At 39.0% G+C, this 25,152-nt stretch overlaps 1 protein-coding gene and 1 pseudogene across 2 annotated transcripts; both read right to left on the bottom strand.

Moving 5' to 3' along the window:
* Positions 1-1,744: 1,744 nt before the first annotated feature.
* Positions 1,745-2,808, bottom strand: LOC101401379 (olfactory receptor 7D4-like). Of its 2 annotated transcripts, XM_087425246.1 has the most exons (2): positions 2,799-2,808; positions 1,745-2,706 (listed from the first exon to the last, which is right to left on the bottom strand). In XM_087425246.1, exons 1-2 carry the CDS (start codon positions 2,806-2,808, stop codon positions 1,766-1,768), a joined length of 951 nt encoding a protein of 316 aa, XP_087281372.1. In that variant the 3' UTR covers positions 1,745-1,765. The 2 variants fall into 2 exon arrangements, with proteins under 2 accessions (XP_087281372.1, XP_004442657.1); XM_004442600.3 differs by lacking the exon at positions 2,799-2,808 and having other exon boundaries at positions 1,745-2,716.
* A 2,598-nt stretch (positions 2,809-5,406) lies between these two features.
* On the bottom strand, positions 5,407-24,853 carry LOC106803910 (olfactory receptor 7D4-like; annotated as a pseudogene).
* Positions 24,854-25,152: the final 299 nt, after the last annotated feature.

Raw genomic sequence — 25,152 nt, 5'->3', positions numbered from 1 at the left:
TCACAGCAGAACTGAGATAGAATCCATGCCTGTCCCAGAGAACATGGAACCCAATAGACTTGACCTTCAGAAATCCGTTGTCACAAAAATGGAATGCCTAAGAAAGGTCCTTATTTACAGAATGAGAAGACATTAGTGATATTGGTACTGAAAAATCAAGCATTTGAAGAGTTGAAATATCCTTAGAATTTATTGGGGACATAGGTCACTGCAGACCTCAGAGAGAACAATTTGTGGTGAAGGTAGAAAGACTCTGGATTGGTTGGTTGAAAAGAGAGTGAGCAGAGTGGAAATGGAAGTAACAAGTATAGACCAAATTTTCCAAAAGTTTGGAGCAATACCCAAAGGGGAGTATGGGTCTAGGAGTGAGTTTCATTTTCACTGAAAGAAATGGGAACGTGAATCATTCCCATCACATTGGAAATAATAACATTGCATGCAGACATTGGAATATACAGGATAAAGAAAGGACAAGTGATAGTGTAAATTCTGTCAAAAATAATGAAGGGATGGGATTCAAAGTTCAGGTAGAAGTTTTCAAGAGGTAGTCGTTAATAAAATAATTATATAAATAATGGTTTAATTACAATGGTGGCTAATGTTGTGATGGATGGTATAGTGTCCAATGAGAGCATTATCCAGTGGGGCCTTATTACTGAGAACTGAAGGATCATGGGTAGGATTTAGCCAAGCATCAGCTTGTCTTTGGAACTCCTTACTCTCTCAACTGGAACTTCTCCCTTTTTCTATGCAATTAGTTGATTCATACTGCCACCTGGGCAGACAGATGTTTGCCAGACCAATACATTTGACCGCTCAGAAAATTGCACCAATTTGGTGTTTTGTAGATCCCTCAACTCAACCTTTCCAAGATTAAACTAATGTCTTATACTCCCTAAAATGTTGCTTTTCCTATTATGCTATCTCTTTGAAAGGTAACACCATTAATTCTGGCACCCATAGAATTGTTTTACTCATGTTCTCAACTGGTCTGATTTTTCCCCCACTGGAACAATTGGCAATGTCTAGAGATATTTCTGGTTATCACAACTAAGTGCTGGCATCTAGTGTGTAAAGGCCAGGGATGCTGTTAAACATCATGTGGTACACAGGACAGCCCCTTATGACAAATAATACAGACCCAAAATGTCAGTATTGTTAAGGTTCAGAAACCCTAATCTACACTGTTGAGGAATAATATTAAAATTTTTATCTAAAAATTCCCAACCATTCTCTATTATTTCATAATGATTTTGAAAATATCTCAAACAAATGTTTTCAAGATGAAAGAAATCATACGTGTGAAGAAACAAGCACAGTCTCGATGTGGGAAAGCACTTGTGACTACTGTATGATTTTCATTCCATTTCTTCTGGAAAAACAAGTGCACAACCAAATGAAGGTGAAAAACATCAACATCTGAGAGGGTAATTTTGGGGGAAACCACGTCAGCACTTGATATGATCAGTGCTTTAAGTCTAAAGTTAGAAATCTTAAGAATGACTGCAAGAAAGCTGACCAAACGTGAAACTTTAATGCACAGCATATAAGGGAGAAAGTAAAACAGGAATTACTGAAGAGGCTGTTGAGGAGAAACAGATACAAAAGCAAAAAAAAAAAAAAAAAAAAAATGAAGTCATAAGTGCTTCCGGAATAGAAAAATTCAAGCATGTGTTTAGGGAAGAAAAAGGAAAAAGAGATTTCAATTTGCAATATTTGCCTTTGGAGCCCAGAGTGTCCACTAAGTTCTGAGTCCAGCGACACATCATGGACAAGAGGCTGCTCGGATGAGGTGCCTTCCCAGGGCCCCTTTCACATCCTTGTTCCTCAGGCTGTAGATGAAGGGGTTCAGCATGGGGGTGACCACGGTGTACATCACTGAGGCAATTGAGCTTCTCTGGGAAGAATGGGTCACAGCAGAACTGAGGTAAACTCCCAGGCCTGTCCCATAATACAAGGAGACTGCAGAGAGACGAGACCCACAGGTGGAAAATGCTTTGTATTTTCCTCTTACAGAAGACATCCTCATTAAGGAGAAGACAATCTGAGAGTAAGAAAATAGGATCCCAGTCATAGGAAAAACACACAGCAGTGCAGTGGCCACATACAATGAGATATTACTGATAAGATTGTCAGAGCAAGCTAATTTCAGAACCTGAGCTAGTTCACAGAAGAAATGTGGAATTTCAGTGCCTATACAGAAGGTCAGCCTCACCATTAGTAGAATATGAAGTAGGGAGACAGACAAAATGATGAACCAAGACATCAGAACCAGGAGGGTTCTCCCGAACCCACAGAGACGTGGGTTCATGGTGACCATGTAGTGCAGGGGGTGGCAGATGGCCACAAACCAGTCATAGGCCATCACAGTCAGAAGGAAATTGTCCATTCCAGAAAAAACTGTGAAAAAATACACCTGAGTGAGACATCCTATGTAGGAGATGTCTTTGTTCTGTGTCTGGATGTTTGCTAGCATCTTTGGGATGGTGGTTGAGATGAAGCAGATGTCTACAAAGGACAGGTTGGAGAGGAAGAAATACATGGGGGTGTGGAGGTGGGAGTCGGAGCTGATGGCCAGGAGGATGAGCAGGTTCCCAAGCACGGTCACCAGGTACATGGACAGGAACACTCCAAAGAGCAGGAGCTGCAGTTCAGGATCCTCTGAGAGACCCAGGAGGAGGAATTCTGATGCTTCTGTATGGTTTCCTGCTGCCATGTCAGTGATATGTCCTCTGGGTAAGGTGGAAAAAGCAGTGATCTGTGAATATCCAACTAACACCTGAGCTACTCAGCACTACTTGATTCCATTCTTTCAGTGGACAAACTTTACCCTCTGTATAGTCTTTCCAATGAGAAGTTTCATTCATTAAATTGGTAGTCCATTTCCACTTTAAATGTGTGTAATAATTCAGACTTTCTGTAATTTAGCAGAAATCTGTCTCTCTCTCTTTTTATCTCCTACTCACATATCAAATTCTTTTATTCAAATCTGTGCACATAAACCAATTTCTTCTTTGATAAGACTCTTCCAAAATAATTAAAGACATTGAAGGTCTTTTTTTCTGTAATCATCATCCTTCCTTCAGTCTAATAACCATGTAATAGTGATTAAGACATGGGTTTTCAACCCAAATGACTTCAATTCTGTGACCTAATGCTTCCTATTGATGTCACAGTTAACTCTCATGTGTCTTGTTTTTTTCTTTCTCAAAATGTGGTAACTGCTATTACCTTCTTTGTGAGGTTTAGAAATGTCTTTGTGCATAGTAGGATCTCAATAAATGATAGCTATTATTATCATTATTAATATGTTCCTTTTATGATGATTAAATTTGATATACAACTCTCCCAAAGCACAGTATAGAGATGTGATTTAGAAAATGGGATCTTGAGTCAGACTTCCTGGAATAGAATTTAGTTCCTCCAGCTTACTATCTGTGTGACCTTGAGGAAGTTATATAATCTCTCTCTTAGCTGATGATACCTCACCTCTACAGTTGGAGTAGTAAATATGCCCTACATTGTAAGACTGATGAGTAAATTAAATGAGATGACGCATGTAATCTTTCTTCTGAGTCCTGTGACATACAGTGGACTCTTGATAAATGTGAGCTTCTGTTCTTAACATCACAATAAGTCTGTCTTTCATGGCTATCATTTATCAAATATCTCTTACATTAGGGCAATCATCAAAGATAGAGTTTGATCGTTATAAACACAACAGGTCTGTTACCTCCTGTGACCTTCATGCAGCACTAATTAATGCAGATCCCTGTGGCTTCCTCTTTTAGAGGCTGCCTGCCAGATGGATTCTTCCAAGAATAGGGAAAGCACATGGACTACATAGATAAGAGGAGGAAACAAAATCACAAAACCATTAAATAAAATACAAAGCATATGTGAGAGTGTGCGCTCACATTTACATGCTCAGAAGTAGTGATGTGTTGTAATAACAATCAGTGGAATTAGTTTCAAAAAATATGATTTATAGATTTGCTAAAAAAATATTTAAAGCTTCTACAAAATAAATCATCCTAAAAATTGAAAGGCAAATTTAATATTTGAAAATAAATGTTTAAATTCTTCATGATAGAAAAATTTTAGCATTATTAATGTCTGGAGAATGCTAATTAAAGAGAGAAAAATCATTAAGGACCAATTTAACAAGGGGTGGTGGGGAGAAATGGCCTCTATGAAATAGGAATATTTGAGCTGTGAGAGGAAGGACAGGTAATAGTTTTTAGAGGAAATAAGGAAAGGACAGCATTTTGGGCTGAGAGAACAGAATTCATGTTTGCCCTGTAGGTCAGTGAGCATGGGAATGGAGGGATTTGAGAGTATAGTGAGATGGAGAACAGAGAGTGAAGGTCAGGAGGACAGAGTAGGTGAGGCCCACAAGTCCAGCATCCTGTACTTCCTTGATGTGCCTCTCATGTTGAGAATTTTATGTTTATTTGTAAGTCAGAACATGACTGTTTTTACCGACCACTGTCTTTCCAAGGCCCTCACCTGGTGCCTGGCACATAGTAGGTGTCCAACACTCACAAATGTTAGATGTGTAATAAAGATTGAGGCCCAAAGCATTAACTATAAGACAAAAAAGAAATCTTCAAGCTCACATATGCCAGATATAGACACAAAATTGAATAATAGACTTAAATAAAATGGATTCATGACTATTTTAAGAGAATAATACATCAAGAATAAGTAGTATCTATTATAGGAATGAGAAGCTGGATTAATACTGGGATGTTTGCTAACATAATTCTTCACAAAAATAGGTCAATGAAGAGAAATCATAACCATAATCACAATAGAAAATGCATTTGGGATAATCTAACAGCCATTACTGTGGTTAGCAGTCCAGACAGAGCCTCCCACTAAATGAGGAAACTAAGGACAATTTCTAAACTCAATAAAGGATGGCTATTTTAAAACTGCAGTGAACATGATATTCTAAATTAAAACACTAAAATATTTGTGTTAAATTCATGAACAGACCAAGGCAGACTACTCCAACTTCTATCACTTGATAGTCTCCTGAATATTTAAAGCAATTGTTAAGATGGAAAAAGAAAGCAGCCTGAGTACTCAATATCAGAAATAATTAATTATTTGTAGATGATATTTTGGACACTAAAGTGAAACAACAACAACAATCAACACAGAACTATTAAGTGCTATCAGTGAGTCAAATCTGCTGCAAAAATAGTTAGGGAATATAATAGAAAAGTCCAGTCTCTTGAGAAGTAAAATATGTAAATACCTTGTGCATAACAGATCTCCAGTAAGTAGTCAGTGAGTAAATGATAGGAGTCAGGAATTCCAACAGGAGCCTAGAATTGTGGGAAAGAGTAGAGAAGAGGTGGAGACTCTCCAGAAAATAACTCTTATTAGATAGAGGCTCTAGATTCTAGAAAGAGACAGAAGGAAAGAGAACAAGAGCTGGAAAAGACTGGATTCAGTGGAAACTAAAGTACGTTCAAAGTACAGAGACTGTACCATTGTAGATTAAATAAATATGGGACTGTCCTAGTCTCATTACTCTAGAGGTAAATCCCAGTACACACTTTCTCTCCTCTTTGCCTTCTTACTCCACCAGCCCTCACTGGATACACTGACCCTCTCTGATGGTTATCACTGAAGCTTTCTGTTCTCTGAAGTCTGCCCCTGGGATGCCCAATTGGGTTTGCACTTGTCTGAGATCATAGAATTATATGTGAGGGACAACAGAAACATGTTTAAAGTTTCCAACTCTCAAAGGTTGAATACTCAGTGCTCCTCATTAAATAAATTGTTCTATTCACTTTCTTCTCTCCAAGTGATACAGGTCCCTTGGGATATAAAGATAATAAAGTGGAAAATTTTCTGCCAATGTTGTGTCTGTGCAAGCAGCAATGGGAGAAATGAATTTATTTCATTCAAGGAGAAACTCATCTTTCTTTTACTTGAATTAAAAATTATAAAGTGTCCCCTAAGGAAGTTTAATTTCTCCAGGAGCCAAACCCAGGAACCAACTTTCTGTGATCTTCTTCCCTTGAAGAATCTTGAGAGATTTTATGAATCACTTAATGTCAAAAAAGTCATGGAGGCAAAGAGACATTTCTGAAGAAAATTAGACTGATTAGTAGTTTTGGTTGTATTGAAAGGACTAACTATATGAAGACTTAAAAATATCCCTTTACATTTGCCAGTGACATGGAGGCCTTTGTTGATATTAAGGAGGGCTGCATTTATTACCTCTAAGTAGAGGGTCAGGGTCAGGGGCAGAAATAATCCAGGTAGAGTGAGTAATGAGGCAACATCAGTGGCAAGCATAAATCATATATAAAGTTTAACAGGGAAGAGGAGGACAGAGGTAAATCATAGCCTAAGGGGAGTATCGAGTATGGAAGAGATAAAAAAAATAATTGAATATATAGGAAGACATTTAATAAAATTAAGGTCCCAACTCGACCTAAAATAGGAGATTATCTGGATGATCCGAATCTAATCATATGAGCTCTAAAACAACAGAGTTTTCTCCAATAGATCAAAGAAGAGGAAGTAGGAGATTAGAAGCACTAGAATGATTTGACATGTGATTGATTCCTTGAACAATGAAAGGGTATAGTGTTAATGAATGAAGGGAGCTTCTATGAGTTGAATGTGTCCCTAGGTTGACAGCTACTAAGCAATAGGGACTGTGTCAGATAGAATAATAGAGTCCAAAATGCCCATTTCACAGTCACTGGAATCTGTGAATATATAACTTACATGGCAAAAGGGACTTTGCAGATATGACTAAATGAAGGATCTTGAGATGGGGAGTTTATTCTGGATTACCTAAGTGGGCCCAAGTCCCAGTGTAGTGACAAAGATCTTTGTAAGAAGACATGAAGAAGATCAGAATGAGAAAAGGAGATGTGAAAATGGAAGCAGATGAGAGAGAGATCGAGAGAGAGAGAGAGAGACTGACTACATTACTAGCTTTAAAGTTGTAGGAAGGGGGCCAGGGACCAAGGAATATCAGTGGCCTCTAGAAACTGGAAAAGACAAGGAACGGGTTCTCTCCTAGAGACTCCAGAAGGAATGCACCACTGCTGACTCATTTTAGACTTCTGACATCTAGAATCGTAAGATGATAAATGTATTTTGTCTTAAGACACTTAGTTTGTGATAATTTTTATAGCAGCCATAGGAAACTAATACAGGGCCTTCAGTCTTATAATCACAAAGGACTGAATTCTGCCAGCAACTCAAATGAGTTTAGAAGCAATTTTTCCCTAGAGCCCCCAGATGATGATTCAGCCTGGCTGGCACCTTGATTTTCACCTTGTTATTCTCGGACCAGGGAACCCAGTTAAGCTAAGCCAGGCTTTTGACCTACAAAACTGTGAGATTAAAAAAAGTACATTGTGGATGTCAGCATCATGGTGGAGTGAGCTTTCCTGTAAACTCTTCCACTGATAAGATACAACAAAAGGGACATTCATAGACCAAGAAGGGACACTCACGCAGCACAAAGGGACATCAGAAGACACACACTGCCGCACACCTGAGGGTGGACGTGCTGCGGCCCCCAGAGGAAGTGGGGAGAGGTAAGGAAAAATCCTCCACCTCCCCATCGGATCAGCAATTCGGGTCACGCAGCTCCCAGAGGGGGGGAGGGGTGGCCCTCTGCGAGGAAACCATAGCTCTTCAGGCTCTCTCAGCCAGTGGGAAACTCCCACACAGAGGACTCAGCACTGCTGCAGGGGTGCCACCCACATTTGAACACCCCAGGAGAGTGGATAATGATGGGCAAGTGAGAAGCCCCCACCCCAGGGACCCAGTGGGCAAAAGAGAGAGCCCCTTTCCCCCACATGCCAGACACTGCAGCTCAGCCAACCAGTCAGAGCAGCCATGGCCGAGCAGCCGCTACTGAGTGCAGGCAGCCACAGCAGAGCACAGGGGGCTGTGGAACAGGTGGAAACTGCAACCAGATATTTCCAGGATGAGGAAAAACAAAGCCAATACAGCAAGCATGATGGAAAAGTACATTAAATTGCCAGACCAGGAGGAACATGACAAGCACTCAGAAATCAACCCTGAAGGCACAGAAATCCACAATCAAAATGACAGAGAATTCAAAATAGTTATAATAAAAAAGCTCAGCAAAATACAAGAAAACACAGATAAACAATTCAACGAGATAAGGAGTTTCTTCACAAAAGAGATTGAAATCATAAAGAAAAACCAACCGGTATTGGTGGAGATGAAGACCACAATGGAGGAGATAAAGGAGAATCTGGAATCTCTAAACAACAGAGCTGACAATATGGAGGAAAGAATTAGCATTATAGAGGATAGGAATACAGATATGCTCCAGATGGAGGAGGAGAGAGAACTAAGACTAAAAAGAAATGAAGAAAGTCTCCAAGAAATATCCAACTCAATTAGGAAATGTAACATAAGAATTATAAGTATTCCTAAGGGAGAAGAAAGAGAGAGAGGAACAGAGAGCCTATTCAAGGAAATAATAGCTGAAAACTGCCCAAATCTGGAGAAGGAGCAGGAAATACCAGTAAGTGAAGCCAATACGTCGCCTAAATATGTCAACAGACAAAGGCCCACTCCAAGGCATGTAGTAGTAAAGCTGGCAAAAGTCAATGACAAAGAAACAATATTAAGGACAGCTAGACAAAAACAAACAAAAAAAAACATACAAAGGAACTCCCCTCAGGCTCTCAGCAGATTTGTTAACAGAAACTTTACAGGTTAGGAGACACTGGAATGATATATTCAAAATACTGAAAGACAAAAACTTTCAGCCAAGAATACCCTATCCAGCAAAAATATCCTTAAGATATGATTGAGAAATAATAACTTTCCCAGATAAACAAAAGCTAAGGGAGTTCATGGCCACGAGACCCCCACTAAAGAAAAGCTCAAAAAGGCCCTCAGGCCTGAAAAAAAGAGAAAGAGAATACAAAGCTTGGAGCAAGGAGAAAAATAGATAGACAAAATCAGGAAAATAGTAGATCTTTACCAGAATAGGTTATCAACTGCTTAAATACAAAAAATCAAAGATCAAAGGAAGGAAAACACCAAAAATAAATATAACCTCATCACTTTAAACACACACCCACAACACAAGATAGAATAAGTTGTGACAAGAATAACTTGGAAGGGGAAGAGGGAAGAGATCGATTGATTCAGTATAAGGAAATAAGAGCCCATCGGATAATGGACTATCTCATACACAAGATTTTTTATATAAACATCAAGGTAACCACTAAACAAATAATCAGAACAAAATCACATATGATAAGTAAAGAGAAAACCAAAAGAGTCATAAGACACAATAACCAAACTGAATTGGCTGTCTGAAACACAAGGGACAAGAAACAAAGGAAATACAAAAGAACTAGGAAATAAGCAATAAAACAGCAACATTAAGCCCTCATATATCAATAATTACTCTAAATATAAATGGATTGAACTCTCCAATCAAAAGATACAGAGTGGCAGGATGGATTAAAAAGCAAGACCCAACAATATGCTGCCTCCAAGAAACACATCTCAGCTCTAAAGACAAGCACAGACTCAGAGTGAAAGGATGGAAGACAATACTCCAAGCTAATGGCAAACAAAAGAAAGCAGGTATTGCCATACTCATATCAGAGAAAGTAGACTCAAAACGTGTTAAGAGAGACAAAGAGGGGCAATATATAATGATAAAAGGGACACTCCATTTTATGTCCAAGAAGACATATCAATTATAAATATATATGCACCCCACATAGGAGCACCAAAGTACATAAAGCAACTATTAACAAACCTAAAAGGAGATATTAACAACAACACAATAATAGTAGGAAATCTTAATACCCCACTTACATCAATAGATAGATCATCCAGACAAAAAGTCAATAAAGAAACAGTGGACTTAGATGAAAAACTGGATGAGATAGACCTAGTAGACACATACAGAGCACTCCATCCAAAAACAGCTGACTACACATTCTTCTCAAGCACACATGGAACATTCTCAAGGATAGACCATATGTTGGGAAGCAAGGCAAGCTTCAATAAATTCAAGAAGACTGAAATCATAACAAGCATCTTTTCAGACCATAATGCTATGAAACTGGAAGTCAACCACAAGAAAAAACTGGGAAAGTGACAAAGATGTGGAGATTAAACAACATGCTACTGAACAACCAATTGATCATTGATGAAATTAAAGGAAAAATCAAAAAATATCTGGAAACAAACGAAAATGAAAATACACCATACCAACTCATATGGGATGCAGCAAAAGTAGTCCTGAGAGGAAAATTCATAGCAATACAGGCCCACCTTAACAAACAAGAAGAATCCCAAATAAATCTTAAATTACACCTAACAGAACTGGAAAAAGAAGAAAAAACAAAGCCCAAAGTCAGCAGAAGGACAGAAATAATAAAAGTTAGAGCAGAAATAAATGAAATTGAGACAAAAAAATAGTAGAATGAATTAATGAAACAGAGTTGGTTCTTTGAGAAGATAAACAAAATTGACAAACCTTTAACCAGACTTACTAAGAAAAAAAGAGAAAAAGCTCAAATAAATAAAATTAGAAATGAAAGAGGAGAAATTACAATGGATACCACAGAAATACAAAGGATTATAAGAGAACACTATGAGAAATTATATGCCAACAAATTGGACAATCTAGAAGAAATGGATAATTTCTTAGACTCATACAACCTCCCAAAACCGAATCGAGAAGAAATAGAGAATCTGAATAAATGAATCACAAGTAAAGAGATTGAAATAGTAATCAAAAACCTCCCCAAAAATAAAAGTCCAGGACCAGATGGCTTCTCTGGTGAATTTTACCAAACATTCAAAGAAGATTTAATATATATCCTTCTCAAACTATTCATAAAAATAGAGTAAGATGGAACACTTCCTAACTCATTCTATGAGGCCAACATCACCCTGATACCAAAGCCAGACAAAGACAAGATAAAGAGGGAAAATTACAGGCCAATATCACTGATGAACATGGATGCAAAAATCCTCAACAAAATATTGGCAAACCGAATACAGCAATACATTAAAAAGATCATACACCATGATCAAGTGGGATTTATACCAGGGATGCAGGGATGGTTCAACATCTGCAAATCAATCAGCGTGATACACCACATGAACAAAACAAGGAATAAAAACCACATGTCATCTCAACGGATGCAGAGAAGGCATTTGACAAGATCCAACATCCATTTATGATAAAAACTGTCAACAAAATGGATATAGAAGGAAAGTACCTCAACATAATAAAGACTATTTATGACAAACCCACAGCCAACATCATACTCAATGGGGAAAGTCTGAAAGCCATTCCTCTGAGAACAGGAATGAGACAAAGCTGCCCACTCTTGCCACTCTTATTCAACATAGTACTGGAGGTTACGGACAGAGTAATTAGGCAAGAAAAAGGAACAAAAGGAATACAAATAGGCAATGAAGCAGTGAAACTCTCACTATTTTCAGATGACATGATTTTATATATAGAAAACCCTAAATAATCCATTGGAAAACTATTAGAAATAATCAACCATTACAGAACAGTCACAGAGTACAAAATCAACCTACAAAAATCAGTTGCATTTCTGTATGCTAATAATGAACTAACAGGAAGAGAGCTCAAAAAGATAATACCATTTACAATCACATCAAAAAGAATAAAATACCTAGGAATAAATCTTACCAAGGAGGTGAAAGACTTATACAATAAAAACTACAAGACATTATTGAAAGAAATTGATAATGACATAAAGAAATGGAAAGATATCCCATGCACATGGAATGGAATAATAAACATAGTTAAAATGTCTATATTACCTAAAGCAATCTACAGATTCAACACAATCCCATCAGAATCCCAACGACATTCTTCATGGACATAGGAAAAAGAATACTAAAATTCATATGGGGCAAGACAAGGCCCTGAATAGCTAATGCAATCCTAAGAAAAAAGAACAAAGCAGGAGGTATCACAATCCCTGACTTCAAAACATACTACAAAGCAATAGTAATCAAAACAGCACGGGGCCGGCCCCGTTGCTTGGTGGTTGGGTGCGTCTGCTCCAATACTGGCGGCCCGGGTTCGGATCCCGGGCATGCACTGATGCACCGCTTCTCCGCCCATGCTGAGGCCACATCCCACATACAGCAAATATAAAGATGTGCAACTATGACATACAACTATCTACTGGGGCTTTGGGGAAAAAAAGAGGAGGATTGGCATGGATGTTAGCTCAGGGTTGATCTTCCTCACAAAAAATAAATAAAACTGTTTAAAACAGCATGGTACTGGTACAAAAACAGACACACAGATCAATGGAACAGAACTGAAAGCCCAGAAATAACACCAGACATATACGGACAGCTAATTTTTGACAAAGGAGCTAAGAACATATAACGGAGAAAGGAAAGTCTCTTCAATAAATGGTGGTGGCAAAACTGGACAACCACATGCAAAAGAATGAAAATGGACTACCTGCTATCGCCATTCACAAAAATTAACTCAAAATGGATCAAAGACCTGAAGGTGAGACCTGAAACTATAAAACTCATAGAAGAAAATATAGGCAACACACTATTTGACATTGGTCATAAAGGAATCTTTTCAGATGCCATGCCTACTCGGACTAGGGAAACTAAAGAAAAAATAAGCAAGTGGGACTTCATCAGATTAAAGAGCTTCTACACGACAAATGAAACAAGGATCAAAATGAATAGACAACCCGCCAGCTGGCAAAAAATATTTGCAAAACATATATCTGACAAGGGGTTAATCCCCATAATATATAAAGAACTCACACAACTGAACAACAAAAAAACAAACAACCCAATCAAAAAATGGGCAGAGAAAATGAACAGACACTTCTCCAAAGAAGATATACAGATGGCCAATAGGCACATGAAAAGATGTTCAGCATCACTAATCATCAGGAAAATGCAAATCAAAACAACACTAAGATATCACCTCACGCCCGTTAGAATGGCTATAATCACCAAGACTAAAAACAACAAATGTTGGAGAGGAAGTGGAGAAATGAGAACACTTATACACAACTGGTGGGAATGTAAACTTGGGCAGCCTCTATGGAAAACAGTATGGAGATTCCTCAAAAAATTAAAAATAGAAATACCCTATGATCCAGCTATGCCACTACTGGGAATCTATCCAACAAACCTGAAATCAACAATCCAAAGAGGCTTACAGACCCCTATATTCATTGCAGCATTATTCACTATAGCCAAGAAGTGGAAGCAACCCAAGTGTCCCTCGACTGATGATTGGGTCAAGAAGATGTGATATATATATACAACAGAATACTACTCAGCCATAAAAAAAGACAAAATTGTCCCATTTGCAACAACATGGATGGACCTGGAGGGTATTATGTTAAGTGAAATAAGCCAGAAAGAGAAAGACAAATACCATATGATCTCACTCACATGTGGAATATAAAACAACACATGGACAGAGAAAACTGTATTGTGGTTACCAGGGGTAATGGGGGTCGGGGGGTGGGCGCAAGAGGTGAAAGGAGACATGTACATGGTGATTGACAAGCAATAATGTACAACAAAAATTTCACAATGTTATAAACTATTAAGATATCAATAAAAAAATGCACACTGTTTTAAGCAGCTAAACGTGTTATTTTTTTTAATAGCAATAGAACACTGAGCATGGTACATCAAGCTGTAGATGAAGGGGTTCAGCATAGATGTGACCATGGTCCACATCACTGAAGCTATTGGGCTCCTCCGGGAAGAATCACAGCAGAACTAAGGTAGAACCCCAGGCCTGTCCCATAGAACATGGAGCCCAAAGACTTGACCCTCAGAATCCCACTGTCACAAAAAATGAAATGAATGAGAACAGTTCCATTTCAAGAAAGAGAAGGCAGACACTAGAGATATTTTTACTGAAAAATCAGGCATTTTGAAGAGTGTAAATATCCCTAAAAATTTATTGGATACATAAGATCTCTTCAGACCTCTGGGAGAGCAATTTGTGATGGAGGTAGAAAGGCTCCAGGTGATTTGGTTGAAGAGAGAGTGAACAGAGTGGAAATGGAAGTAGCAAGTATAGACCAAATTCTCCAAAAGTTTGGAGCAATACTCAAAGGGGAGTATGGGTCGAGGAGTGAGTTTCATTTTCACTGAAAGAAAAAGAAAGGTGGAACATCCCTATGACATTGGAAATTGTAATATTGCATGCAGATTGGAATATGAAGGATAAAGAAAGGATAAAGGATAGCGTAAGTTCTCCCCAAAGTTAAGAAGGGATGGCATTCCAAGTTCAGGTAGAGGTTTTTAAGAGGCAATCACTAATAAATAATTATAGAAGCAATTATTTAATTACCATGGTGGGTAGAAGGTGGAGTCAAGATGGCAGCGTAAGCAGACTCGCAACTCACCTCCTCCCGTGAACACAGCCAATTTACAACTACTCGTGGAAAAATTACCCCTGAGACAGAACTGAAAACTGGATAAGAGGAACTCCTGCAACAACGGACAATCCTAACTGAGGTAGAAGAGGCAGAGACTCCCTTCTGGAGAGGAAAAACGCCGCCTTCACAAGCCGCCAGCTTCACGGCCGCCGGGAGCAGCTCACAGGTACGCAGGCCTCCCTGGAGGTGCGGGGCCCTGAGCCGGGGAGCGCCCCCGCTGTGGGCATTTTGTGGACCCAGCACAATCGAGACCAGCGGCATAATATCTGACTTTGCCTGCTACTAAAGCATTGGGGAGTACCCCCAGAAAACCCTGTTCACAAAGAAACTAAAACTGGCTCTTAAAGGGTCCGTGCGCAAACTCACCCCTTTCAGAAAGCATCCTAAAATCACCAGAAAGAAAGGTGCACAGTGCTTTGGTGACAAGAGACTCACCTAATAGGCCCTGAGTGCATCTCGGTGAGGGGTGAGACCTCTCCAGGGACTGGGACATTGGCGGCGCCCATTGTTGTGGCCTGGTGTAGGCGTGCTGACAGACGCCATTGGAGTTCTCCCTGAGGCCTGCTAGCCCAGGGTCTGCCCCACCCGCTAGAGCACCGATTTAATCCAGCTCAGCCAGGGCAGGCAGCCCACCCTAGAGACTGGCCCCACCCAACAACAAGCCCTCAGGCAACTTGTGGGCCTGCATAGATTGGTGACTGGATTCTCTGCAGCCTGGCAACTGAGCCGACTTGAGCAGGGCAGGGTGTGCACAAGGAGCGGGTGGAGAGTGTGCGGCAGTGGCGGAGTGTGTGGGGCTCCCGCCGTGGAGAGACTGGGTCCGCTTGGGGAGGTCGGGGCGCTCACACGGGCCAAGACTGTGTTGACTGTGTGTGTGGACCTGTGGGTGGCAGGGTTTGTCAGCTGCAGAAGACTTGTGCTTCTCAAAGACCCACATAGGAGGTTTGCCCCACCTTCCAAAGCCTGAAACGATTGGGTGCTCCTGTGCCTGAGGCCAGCCCCACCCAGCTGCAATCCTCAGAGAGCTGACAAGAGACCTAATAGGCTAGAGGCTTACAGCAATTGTAAGGCCCTGAGCCTAACAACCTGCCACGCTGGGGGCCTACTCACTTAAAAGAAATACTGCAACACAAATGTGGTATTAGAACTTGCAGCCGACTGTGCTGGGGCTCCCGACACCTGATAAAGAGACTGAAGGGCCCACAACAACTACAAGCAGCTGAGCATTACAACAGCTGGCCAGGAGCATAACTCAGCCTCCCTGGGTGCCTAGAGGGAGAGCAAACAGGCCACAACAGACAGACACACATAGCCCACATAGGGGTCATCCCTGGAACATTGAGAACTGAGGGAAGCACCCTGGAAGCCTCCTAAGGCATCACTTACATAAGGTCACCTATCCAAGAGCAGGAGACCTAGCTGACCTACCTAATACGTAGACACAAGCACAGGGAAAGAGGCAAAATGAGGCGGCAAAGGAATACATTCCAAGTAAGGGAACAGGACAAAACCCCAGAAAAGGAACTAAGTGAAACAGAAATGAGCAACCTACCCGACAGAGAGTTCAAACTAAGAGTGTAAAGGATGCTCACTGATCTTGGGAGAAGAATAGATGAACTCAGTGAGAATGTCAACAAAGAAATGGAAGATATAAAAAAGAACCAATTAGAAATGAAGGATACAATACTGGAAATGAAAAATTCATTAGAGGGACTCAAAAGCAGAGTAGAGGATACAGAAGAACGGAACTGTGAGCTGGACGAAAGACTAGAAGAAATTACCCAAGGTGAACAGGTAAAAGAGAAAAGAATTAAAAAGAGTGAGGACAGTCTAAGGGACCTCTGGGACAACATCAACAGCACTAACATCCGTCTTATAGGTGTCCCGGAAGGAGAAGAGCGAGACAAGGGGGCAGAGAATGTATTTCAAGAAATAATAGATGAAAACTTCCCTAACCTAAGGAAGGAAACAGACATCCAGGTACAGGAAGCACAGAGAGCCCCAAACAAGATAAACCCAAAGAGGCCCACACCAAGACACATCATAATCAAAATGTCCAGAATTAAAGATAAAGAGAGAATCCTAAAAGCCACAAGAGAATGTCAAGTTACATACGAAGGAAACCCCATAAGGCTATCAGCTGACTTCTCAGCAGAAACCTTACAGGCTAGAAGAGAGTGGCACGATATATTTAAAGTGCTAAAAGGAAAAAACTTACAGCCAAGAATACTCTACCCAGCAAGGTTATCATTCAAAATGGAAGGAGAGATCAAAATTTTCCCAGATAAGCAAAAATTAAAGGAGTTAGTCACCAAGAAACCAGTGCTACAAGAAATGTTAAAGGGACTGATTTAAGGGGAAAAGAGAGGACCTGCAAATAGGACAAATTATCTATTTCCATGATTAGAACGTAATGGATACAAATGTACAAAAAAGAGGTTAGATATGATATCAAAAACATAAAAGGAGGGAGGAAGGGAGTTAAAGAGTACAGCTTTCAGACAGAGGTCAAACGAAAGTGACCATCAATTCTGTATAGAAGAAGAAAGGAACAGAGAAGGACTACTAAAACACTGAGGGAAAAAAAAGTTTAAAAATGGGAGTAAGTACATACTTATCAATAGCTACTTTGAACGTCAATGGACTAAATGCTCCAGTTAAAAGGCATAGGGTGGCTGACTGGATTAAAAAACAAGACCCATATATATGCTGCATACAAGAGACACACTTCAGACCTAAAGACACACCCAAACTGAAAGTGAAGGGACGGAAAAAGATACTCTACGCAAATGGCAATGAAATGAAAGCTGGGGTCGCAGTACTCATATCAGACAAAATAGACTTTAAAACAAAAACTGTAAAAAGAGACAAAGAATGGCATTACATAATGATCAAGGGAACAATCCAACAAGAGGATATAACACTTGTAAATATCTACGCACCCAATGTAGGTGCACCTAAATATATAAAGCAATTATTAACAGACATAAAAACAGAAATAGACAGTAACACAATAATAGTAGGGGACTTTAACACTCTACTTACACCAACGGATAGATCATCCAAACAGAAGATCAATAAGGAAATATTTGCCTTAAACGACACACTAGAACAGATGGACCTAGTGGATGTATACAGAGCATTCCATCCAAAAACCAAAGAATACACGTTCTTTTCAAATGCACATGAAACATTCTCCAGGATTGATCACATATTAGGCCACAAAACAAGTCTCCATAAATTTAAGAAGACTGAAATAATACCAAGCATCTTTTCTGACCACAACAGTATGAAACTAGAAATCATCTATAGGAAGAAAATCAGAAAAGCCACAAATACGTGGAGATTAAACAAAATGCTACTGAATAACGACTGGGTTAATGAAGAAATCAAAGAAGAAATCAAAAAATACCTGCAGACAAATGAAAATGAAAATACGACATGCCAGAATTTATGGGATACAGCAAAAGCGGTTCTAAGAGGGAAGTTTATAGCGATACAGGCCTATCTCAACAAACAAGAAAAATCTCAAATAAACAATCTAACAATGCACCTAAAGGAACTGGAAAAAGAGGAACAAACCAAGCCCAAAATCAGTAGAAAAAGGGAAATAATAAAAATCAGAGCAGAAATAAATGAAATAGAGACCAAAAAAAACAATAGAAAAAATTAATGAAACCAAGAGCTGGTTCTTTGAAAAGATCAACAAAATTGACAAATCTTTAGCTAGACTCACCAAGAAAAAAAGAGAGAATGCACAAATAAGTAAAATCAGAAATGAAAGAGGAGAGGTTACAACAGACACCTCAGAAATACAAAAGATTATAAGAGAATACTGTGAAAACCTATATGCCAACCAATTCGACAATCTGGAAGAAATGGATAAATTCTTAGAATCATACAACCTTCCAAAACTGGATCAAGAAGAAGTAGAGAATTTGAATAGACCAATCACCAGTAAGGAGATCGAAACAGTAATCACAAACCTCCCCAAAAATAAAAGTCCAGGAGCAGACGGCATCCCAGGTGAATTCTACCAAACATTCAAAGAAGACTTAATACCTATCCTTCTCAAACTCTTCCAAAAAATTGAGGAGGGGGGAAGCTCCCTAACTCATTCTACGAAGCTGACATTACCCTGCTACCAAAACCAGACAAAGACAAAGCAAAAAAAGAAAATTACAGACCAATATCACTGATGAACATCGATGCAAAACTCCTCAACAAAATACTGGCAAATCGCATACAACAATACGTTAAAAAGATTATACACCATGATCAAGTGGGATTTATTCCAGGGATGCAGGGATGGTTTAACATTCGCAAATCAATCAACGTAATACACCACATTAATAAAATGAAGAATAAAAATCACATGATCATCTCAATAGATGCAGAGAAAGCATTTGACAAGATACAGCATCCATTTATGATAAAAACTCTGAATAAAATGGGTATAGAAGGAAAGTATCTCAACATAATAAAGACCATATATGAGAAACCCACAGCTAATATCATCCTCAATGGTGAAAAACTGAAAGCCATCCCTCTAAGAACAGGAACCAGACAAGGATGCCCACTGTCACCACTCCTATTTAACATAGTACTGGAAGTCCTAGCCAGAGCAATCAGGCAAGAGAAAGAAATAAAAGGGATCCAAACTGGAAAGGAAGAAGTGAAACTGTCGCTATTTGCAGATGACATGATTTTATATATAGAAAACCCTAAAGAATCCACCAGAAAACTTTTAGAAGTAATAAACGAATATGGTAAAGTTGCAGGATACAAAATCAACATACAAAAATCAGTTGCATTTCTGTACACTAACAACGAAGTAGCAGAAAGAGAAATTAAGAATACCATCCCATTTACAATTGCAACAAAAAGAATAAAATACCTAGGAATAAACTTAACCAAAGAGGTGAAAGATCTGTACACCAAAAACTATAAAAACATTTCTGAAAGAAATTGAAGAAGACACAAAGAAATGGAAAGATATTCTGTGCTCTTGGATTGGAAGAATTAACATAGTTAAGATGTCCATACTTCCTAAAGCCATCTATAGATTCAATACAATCCCTATCAAAGTTCCAACAACATTTTTCAAAGAAATTGAACAAAGAATCCTAAAATTTATATGGAACCACAAAAGACCCCGAATAGCTAAAGGAATCCTGAGAAAAAAGAACAAAGCTGGAGGTATCACACTCCCTGATTTCAAAATATACTACAAAGCTATAGTAACCAAAACAGCATGGTACTGGCACAAAAACAGACACACAGATCAATGGAATAGAATCGAAAGCCCAGAAATAAACCCACACATCTATGGACAGCTAATCTTTGACAAAGGAGCCAAGAACATACAATGGAGAAAAGAAAGTCTCTTCAACACATGGTGTTGGGAAAACTGGATAGCCACATGCAAAACAATGAAAGTAGACCCTTACCTTACACCATACACAAAAATTAACTCCAAATGGATTAAAGACTTGAATGTAAGACCTGAAACTGTGAAAGTTCTAGAAGAAAACATAGGCAGTACGCTCTTCGACATCGGTCTTAGCAACATCTTTTCAAACGCCACGTCTGACCGGGCAAGAGAAACAATAGAAAAAATAAACAAATGGGGCTACATCAAACTAAAAAGCTTCTGCACAGCAAAGGAAACCATCAACAAAACGAAAAGACAACCTAACAATTGGGAGAAGATATTTGCAAACCATACTTCTGCTAAAGGCTTCATATTTTCCCCCTGCAGAGGACATCCTCATTAAGGAGGAAACAATCTGAGAGTAAGAAGAAAGAATCCCAGTGAGAGGAAACACACACAGCAGGACAGTGGCCACATACAAGGAGACGTTATTGATGAAGTTGTCAGAGCAGGCTAATTTCAGAACCTGGGCCAGTTCGCAGAAGAAATGTGGAATTTCAGTGCCCATACAGTAAGTCAGCTGCATCTTCAGTAGAATATGAAACAGGGAATCAGATAAAATGATAAACCAAGACATTACAACCAGAAAGCCTCAGAAGCATGGGTTCATGAGGACCATGTAGTGCAGGCGGTTGAGGGGGCGGCGTGGGCAGATGGCCACAAGCCAGTCATAGGCCATCATAGTCAGAAGGAAACCATCCATTCCAACAAAAACCATTAAAAAATATACCTGAGTGAGTCATCCTATGTAGGAGATGTCTTCGGTCCGCGCCCGGATGTTCACTAGTATCTTTGGAATGCTGGTGGTGTTGAAGTAGATATTAACAAAGGAAAGGTTGGAGAGGAAGAAGTACATGGGGGTGTGGAGGTGGGAGTCAGAGCTGATGGCCAGGATGATGAACAGGTTCCCAAGCACAGTGACCAGGTACATGGACAGAAACACTCCAAAGAGAAGGAGTTGCAGTTCAGGATCCTCTGAGAGACCCAGGAGGAGGAATTCTGAGACTTCTGTGTGGTTTTCTGCTTCCACGTAGTTGGCATGTCTGCTGGAAAAGGGGGCAAAAGCAGTGTTCAATGAACATCCAACTGGCAACTCAGCTGTCAGCACCTCTTGATTCCACCTTTAGGTGGAAAGACTTCACCCTCTGTTGAGTCTTTCCTATGACAGTGATTCACTCAGTCAAGTGGGAGCCCATTTCCATTTTAGATGTGTGAAATCATTCAGACTTTCTTCATTTAGCAAGAATGTCTCTCTCTCTCTCTTTATCTCCTACTCACTGGTTCTAATTCCTCTATTCAAATATATGGACCTAAACCAATTTCTACGTTGATGTGATTTTCCCAAAATAATTGAAGACTTTGAAGATCTTTTCTTTGGTAATATCCAAACTTCATTCATTCTAATAACTCTATAATGGTGATTAAGATATGGAATTTCAAGGCAAAGAATTTTAATTCTGTGACCTGATGCTTCCTATTGATGTCACAGTTAACTCTCAAATGTCTTATTTTTTTCTTTCTAAAAGTATTGTTACTGTTATTATCTTCTTTGTGAGGTTTAGAAATGCCTTTGTACACAGTAAGATCTCAATTAATGATAACTATTACTATCATTATTAATCTGTTCCTTTTATGAAATTATTTTTGATATATAACTCTCCCAAGGTATAGTATAGAGCTGTGATTTAGAAAATGGGATCTTGAGTCAGACTACCTAGAATAGAATTTTGCTCCACCAATTTACTACCTGTGTGACCTTGAAAAATTTATTTAATCTCTCTCAGCTGCACATAATTCAGCTCTACAATGGGAGTAGTAAATATTTCCTACATTGTTTAACACTGATGAGTAAATTAAATAAGATGATGCATGTAATTTTTCCTGTGATTCCTGTGACATACAATGGACACCTGATAAATGTGAGCTTCTATTCTTAACATCACAATAAATCTGTCTTTCTTGGCTACATTTATCAAATTTCCCTTAAACTAGACCAGTCATCAAAGATGGAACGTATCATTATAAACACAATAGGTCTGTTACCTCTTTTGACTGCCATGAAGCACTAATTAATGAAGATCCCTATGACTCCCTCTGTCAGAGACTGCCTGCCAGGTGGATTCTTCTAAGAATGGGAAAAAGCATGTGGACTACACAGATGAGAGGAGGGGATGAAAATCACACAACCATTAAAATAAAATACAAAGTATGTGAGAGTGCGTGCTCATGTGTACATGGTCAGAAATGGGGATGTGCTGTATTAAAAGTCAGTGCAATTAATTGCAAAAAATATGATTGATAAAATTGATAAAAATATCCGAATTCAAATCATTCTAAATTTGAAAGTCATATTTAAGATCTGTAAATAAATGTTTACATTCTCTAAGATAGAAAAATCTTCAGTTATTAATATGAAGGGAATGCTGATTAATTGAAGAGAAAAAAAAATCATTGAGGACCAACATATTCTGGGGAGGTGGGTGGAAAAGACTTCTCTGAAATGTGAATATTTAAGCTGTGAGAGGACGAATGGATAACTGTTAACCAGGAGAAATAAGGAAAGGGCAAGCATTTTGGGCTGAGGGAACAGAATTAACGGTTGCCCTGTGGGTAAGTGAGCTTGGGAATGAAGAGATTTGAGAGGCCAGTGAGATGGAGAACAGAGGGTGATGGTCAGGAGGACAGAGTGGGGGAGGTCCATAAGTCCAGCATCCTGTACTATTCCTTGATTTACCTCTGACATTGGTAATTGTATGTTTATTTGTGGGTTAGAGGACATGAGGGTTTTTGCTCACTATTGTCTTTCCAGGGACTTACAGGGTGCCTGGCAAATAGTAGGTGCTCAACACACACAAATATTAGATGTATAATGAATAGTGAGACTCAGTGCATCAACTATGACACAAAAAAAGAAATCTTCAAGCTCATATATGCCTGAATATAGACACAAAATTGAATAGTAGACTTAAATCACATGCATTCACATCTATTTTAAGAGAATAATACATGATGAATAAGAATACCTACATTAGGAATGGGAAGCTGGTTTAATACTGTGATGTTTGTTAACATAATTCATCACAAAAATAAGTCAATAAAGAGAAATCATAACCACAATCACAATAGAAAATACATTTGAGAAAATGTAACAGCTTTTACAGTAGTCAGCAGCCCAGACAGAGCCTCTTGTTAAATGAGGAAACGAAGAACAATGTCTTAACTCAATAAAGAATGGTTGTTTATAACTTCAGCCAACAGGGTATTCTTCATTAAAATGCTAAAATATTTGTGTTAAATTAATGAAGAGGCCAAGGCAGTCTACTCCAACTTCAATCACTTGATAGTCTTCTGAACATTTAAAGAGACTGGTAAGATGAGAAAAGGAAACTGGGCTGAGTACCAAACATCAGAAATAATTATAATATTTGTAGATGATATTGTGGATGCTAAGGTGAAACAACAAGAACAATCAACATAGAACTCTCAAGTGCTATCATTGAGTCAAATCTGCTGAAAAAAAATCGTTATAAAGAACGCAATACAAAAAATCCAATCACATGAGGAATAAGATAGACAATACCTTGTGTATAATAGATCTCCAGTGAGTAGTTAATGAATAAATGACTGGACACAGGAAATCCAACAGGAGCCTACGTTTGTGGGAATGAATTGACAAGAGGTGGAGACTTTCTGGAAAATAACTCTTATCAGAGAGAGGATCTAGATTCCAAAAAGAGAGAAGGAAACAGAACAAGAGCTGGAACAGACTCAGTTCAGTAGGAACTAAAGTACTTTCAAAGCACAGAGACTTCACCATGGTAAACTAAATAAATATGGGACTGTCCCAGTCTCATTACTCTAGGGAAAAGCCCAGTAAATACTTTCTCTCCCCTCCTCCATCTTACTCCACCAGCCCTCGCTGGCTACACTGACCCTCTCTGATGGTTATCACTGAAGCTTTCTGTTCTCTGAGGGCTGTCTTTGGGAAGCCCAACTGGGTTTATATTTGGCTAGCATCAGAGAATTATAGGTAAGGGACAACAGAAACATGTTTAAATTTTTCAGAGTCTCAAGGGTTGAATTCTCAGAGCTTCTCATTAAATAGTTGTTCTATTGACTTTCCTGTCTGCAAACAATTCAGCTTCCTTGGGATACAAAGATAAGATAATGGATAGCGTTGGGTGTGTGCAAGAGCAAATGACAGCAATTTATTTGTTTCTTTCAAATAGAAACTCATTTTCTTTGATTGGACTTAAAAATTGCAAAATGTCCCCTAATAAAGTTTAATTTCTACAGGAACCCACTTTCTGTGATGTTCTTCCCTTGAAGAATCTTGGGAGATTTTATGGATCACTTGGTGTCCACATTGTCATTGGGGCAAAGAGGTCCTTTCTGAATAAAAACAGAGTGGTTAATAGTTTTGGTTTTGTTGAAAGAACTAACCAAATGAGGACTGAAAAATACCCCTTGACACTTTCTGGTGACACGGAGTCCTTTGTTGTTATTAGGCTGTGCTCCAATATACAAATAGAGGATCATGGTCAGAAATAATCCAGGTAGAGAGGGTTGAAGAGTGAATATTGAGGAAATATAGGTGGCAAATATAAATCATGTATAAAATTTGACACGGAAATGGAAGAAAGTGATAAGTCATAGCCTAAAGGGAGTATCAACTATGGGAGTTATTTTTTTTAATGGAAGATATAGGAAGTTTAATTTCAAAGAGAATGATCATATTTCGTGCAGGCATTAGAATACACAGGAAGTGCTGACTGCATATTTTACAGGATGCAGTAAACAATCAAAATTAACGACAATCATAATGTGCTGTACCTCCAATTTGGAGAATAAATGGGTTCAGAAATCAAGGGTTGAAGTAGAAGCAGTGCTGTCTAACATCCCTCTCAGTGAGCTACTTGGGGATTTTGTGCTTCATGTCTCCACACCTCTGGCCTCTGCAAAGTTAGAGGTCTTGATTCCCAAAGGGAAAACACTTCCAGACGCATGGAAAAATCTCTTTGATTTCTGCTTCCTGGCACTTCAGGTCACTCATGTCAAGAAGAGGAGTCACTATCCTGGCAGGAGTAACTGATCCTTTTCATCAACGTCATTGTGTGATCATGACAATGGGCATGCACTGGTACCTGCTGTGTTCAGTCAGAGGCTGAGAACAGCCCAGGAGCAACCTCAGTGCAAACACAGTGGTGGATGCAGATGGCTGTCGGTCAGTTATGC

The sequence above is a fragment of the Ceratotherium simum genome, chromosome 39, assembly GCF_057802395.1.
Source record: "Ceratotherium simum simum isolate JZ-2026a chromosome 39, ASM5780239v1, whole genome shotgun sequence".
NCBI lineage: Eukaryota > Metazoa > Chordata > Mammalia > Perissodactyla > Rhinocerotidae > Ceratotherium > Ceratotherium simum.
Note: the sequence above shows the minus strand (reverse complement) of the source record. Positions and strands in the feature narration are given on the sequence as shown.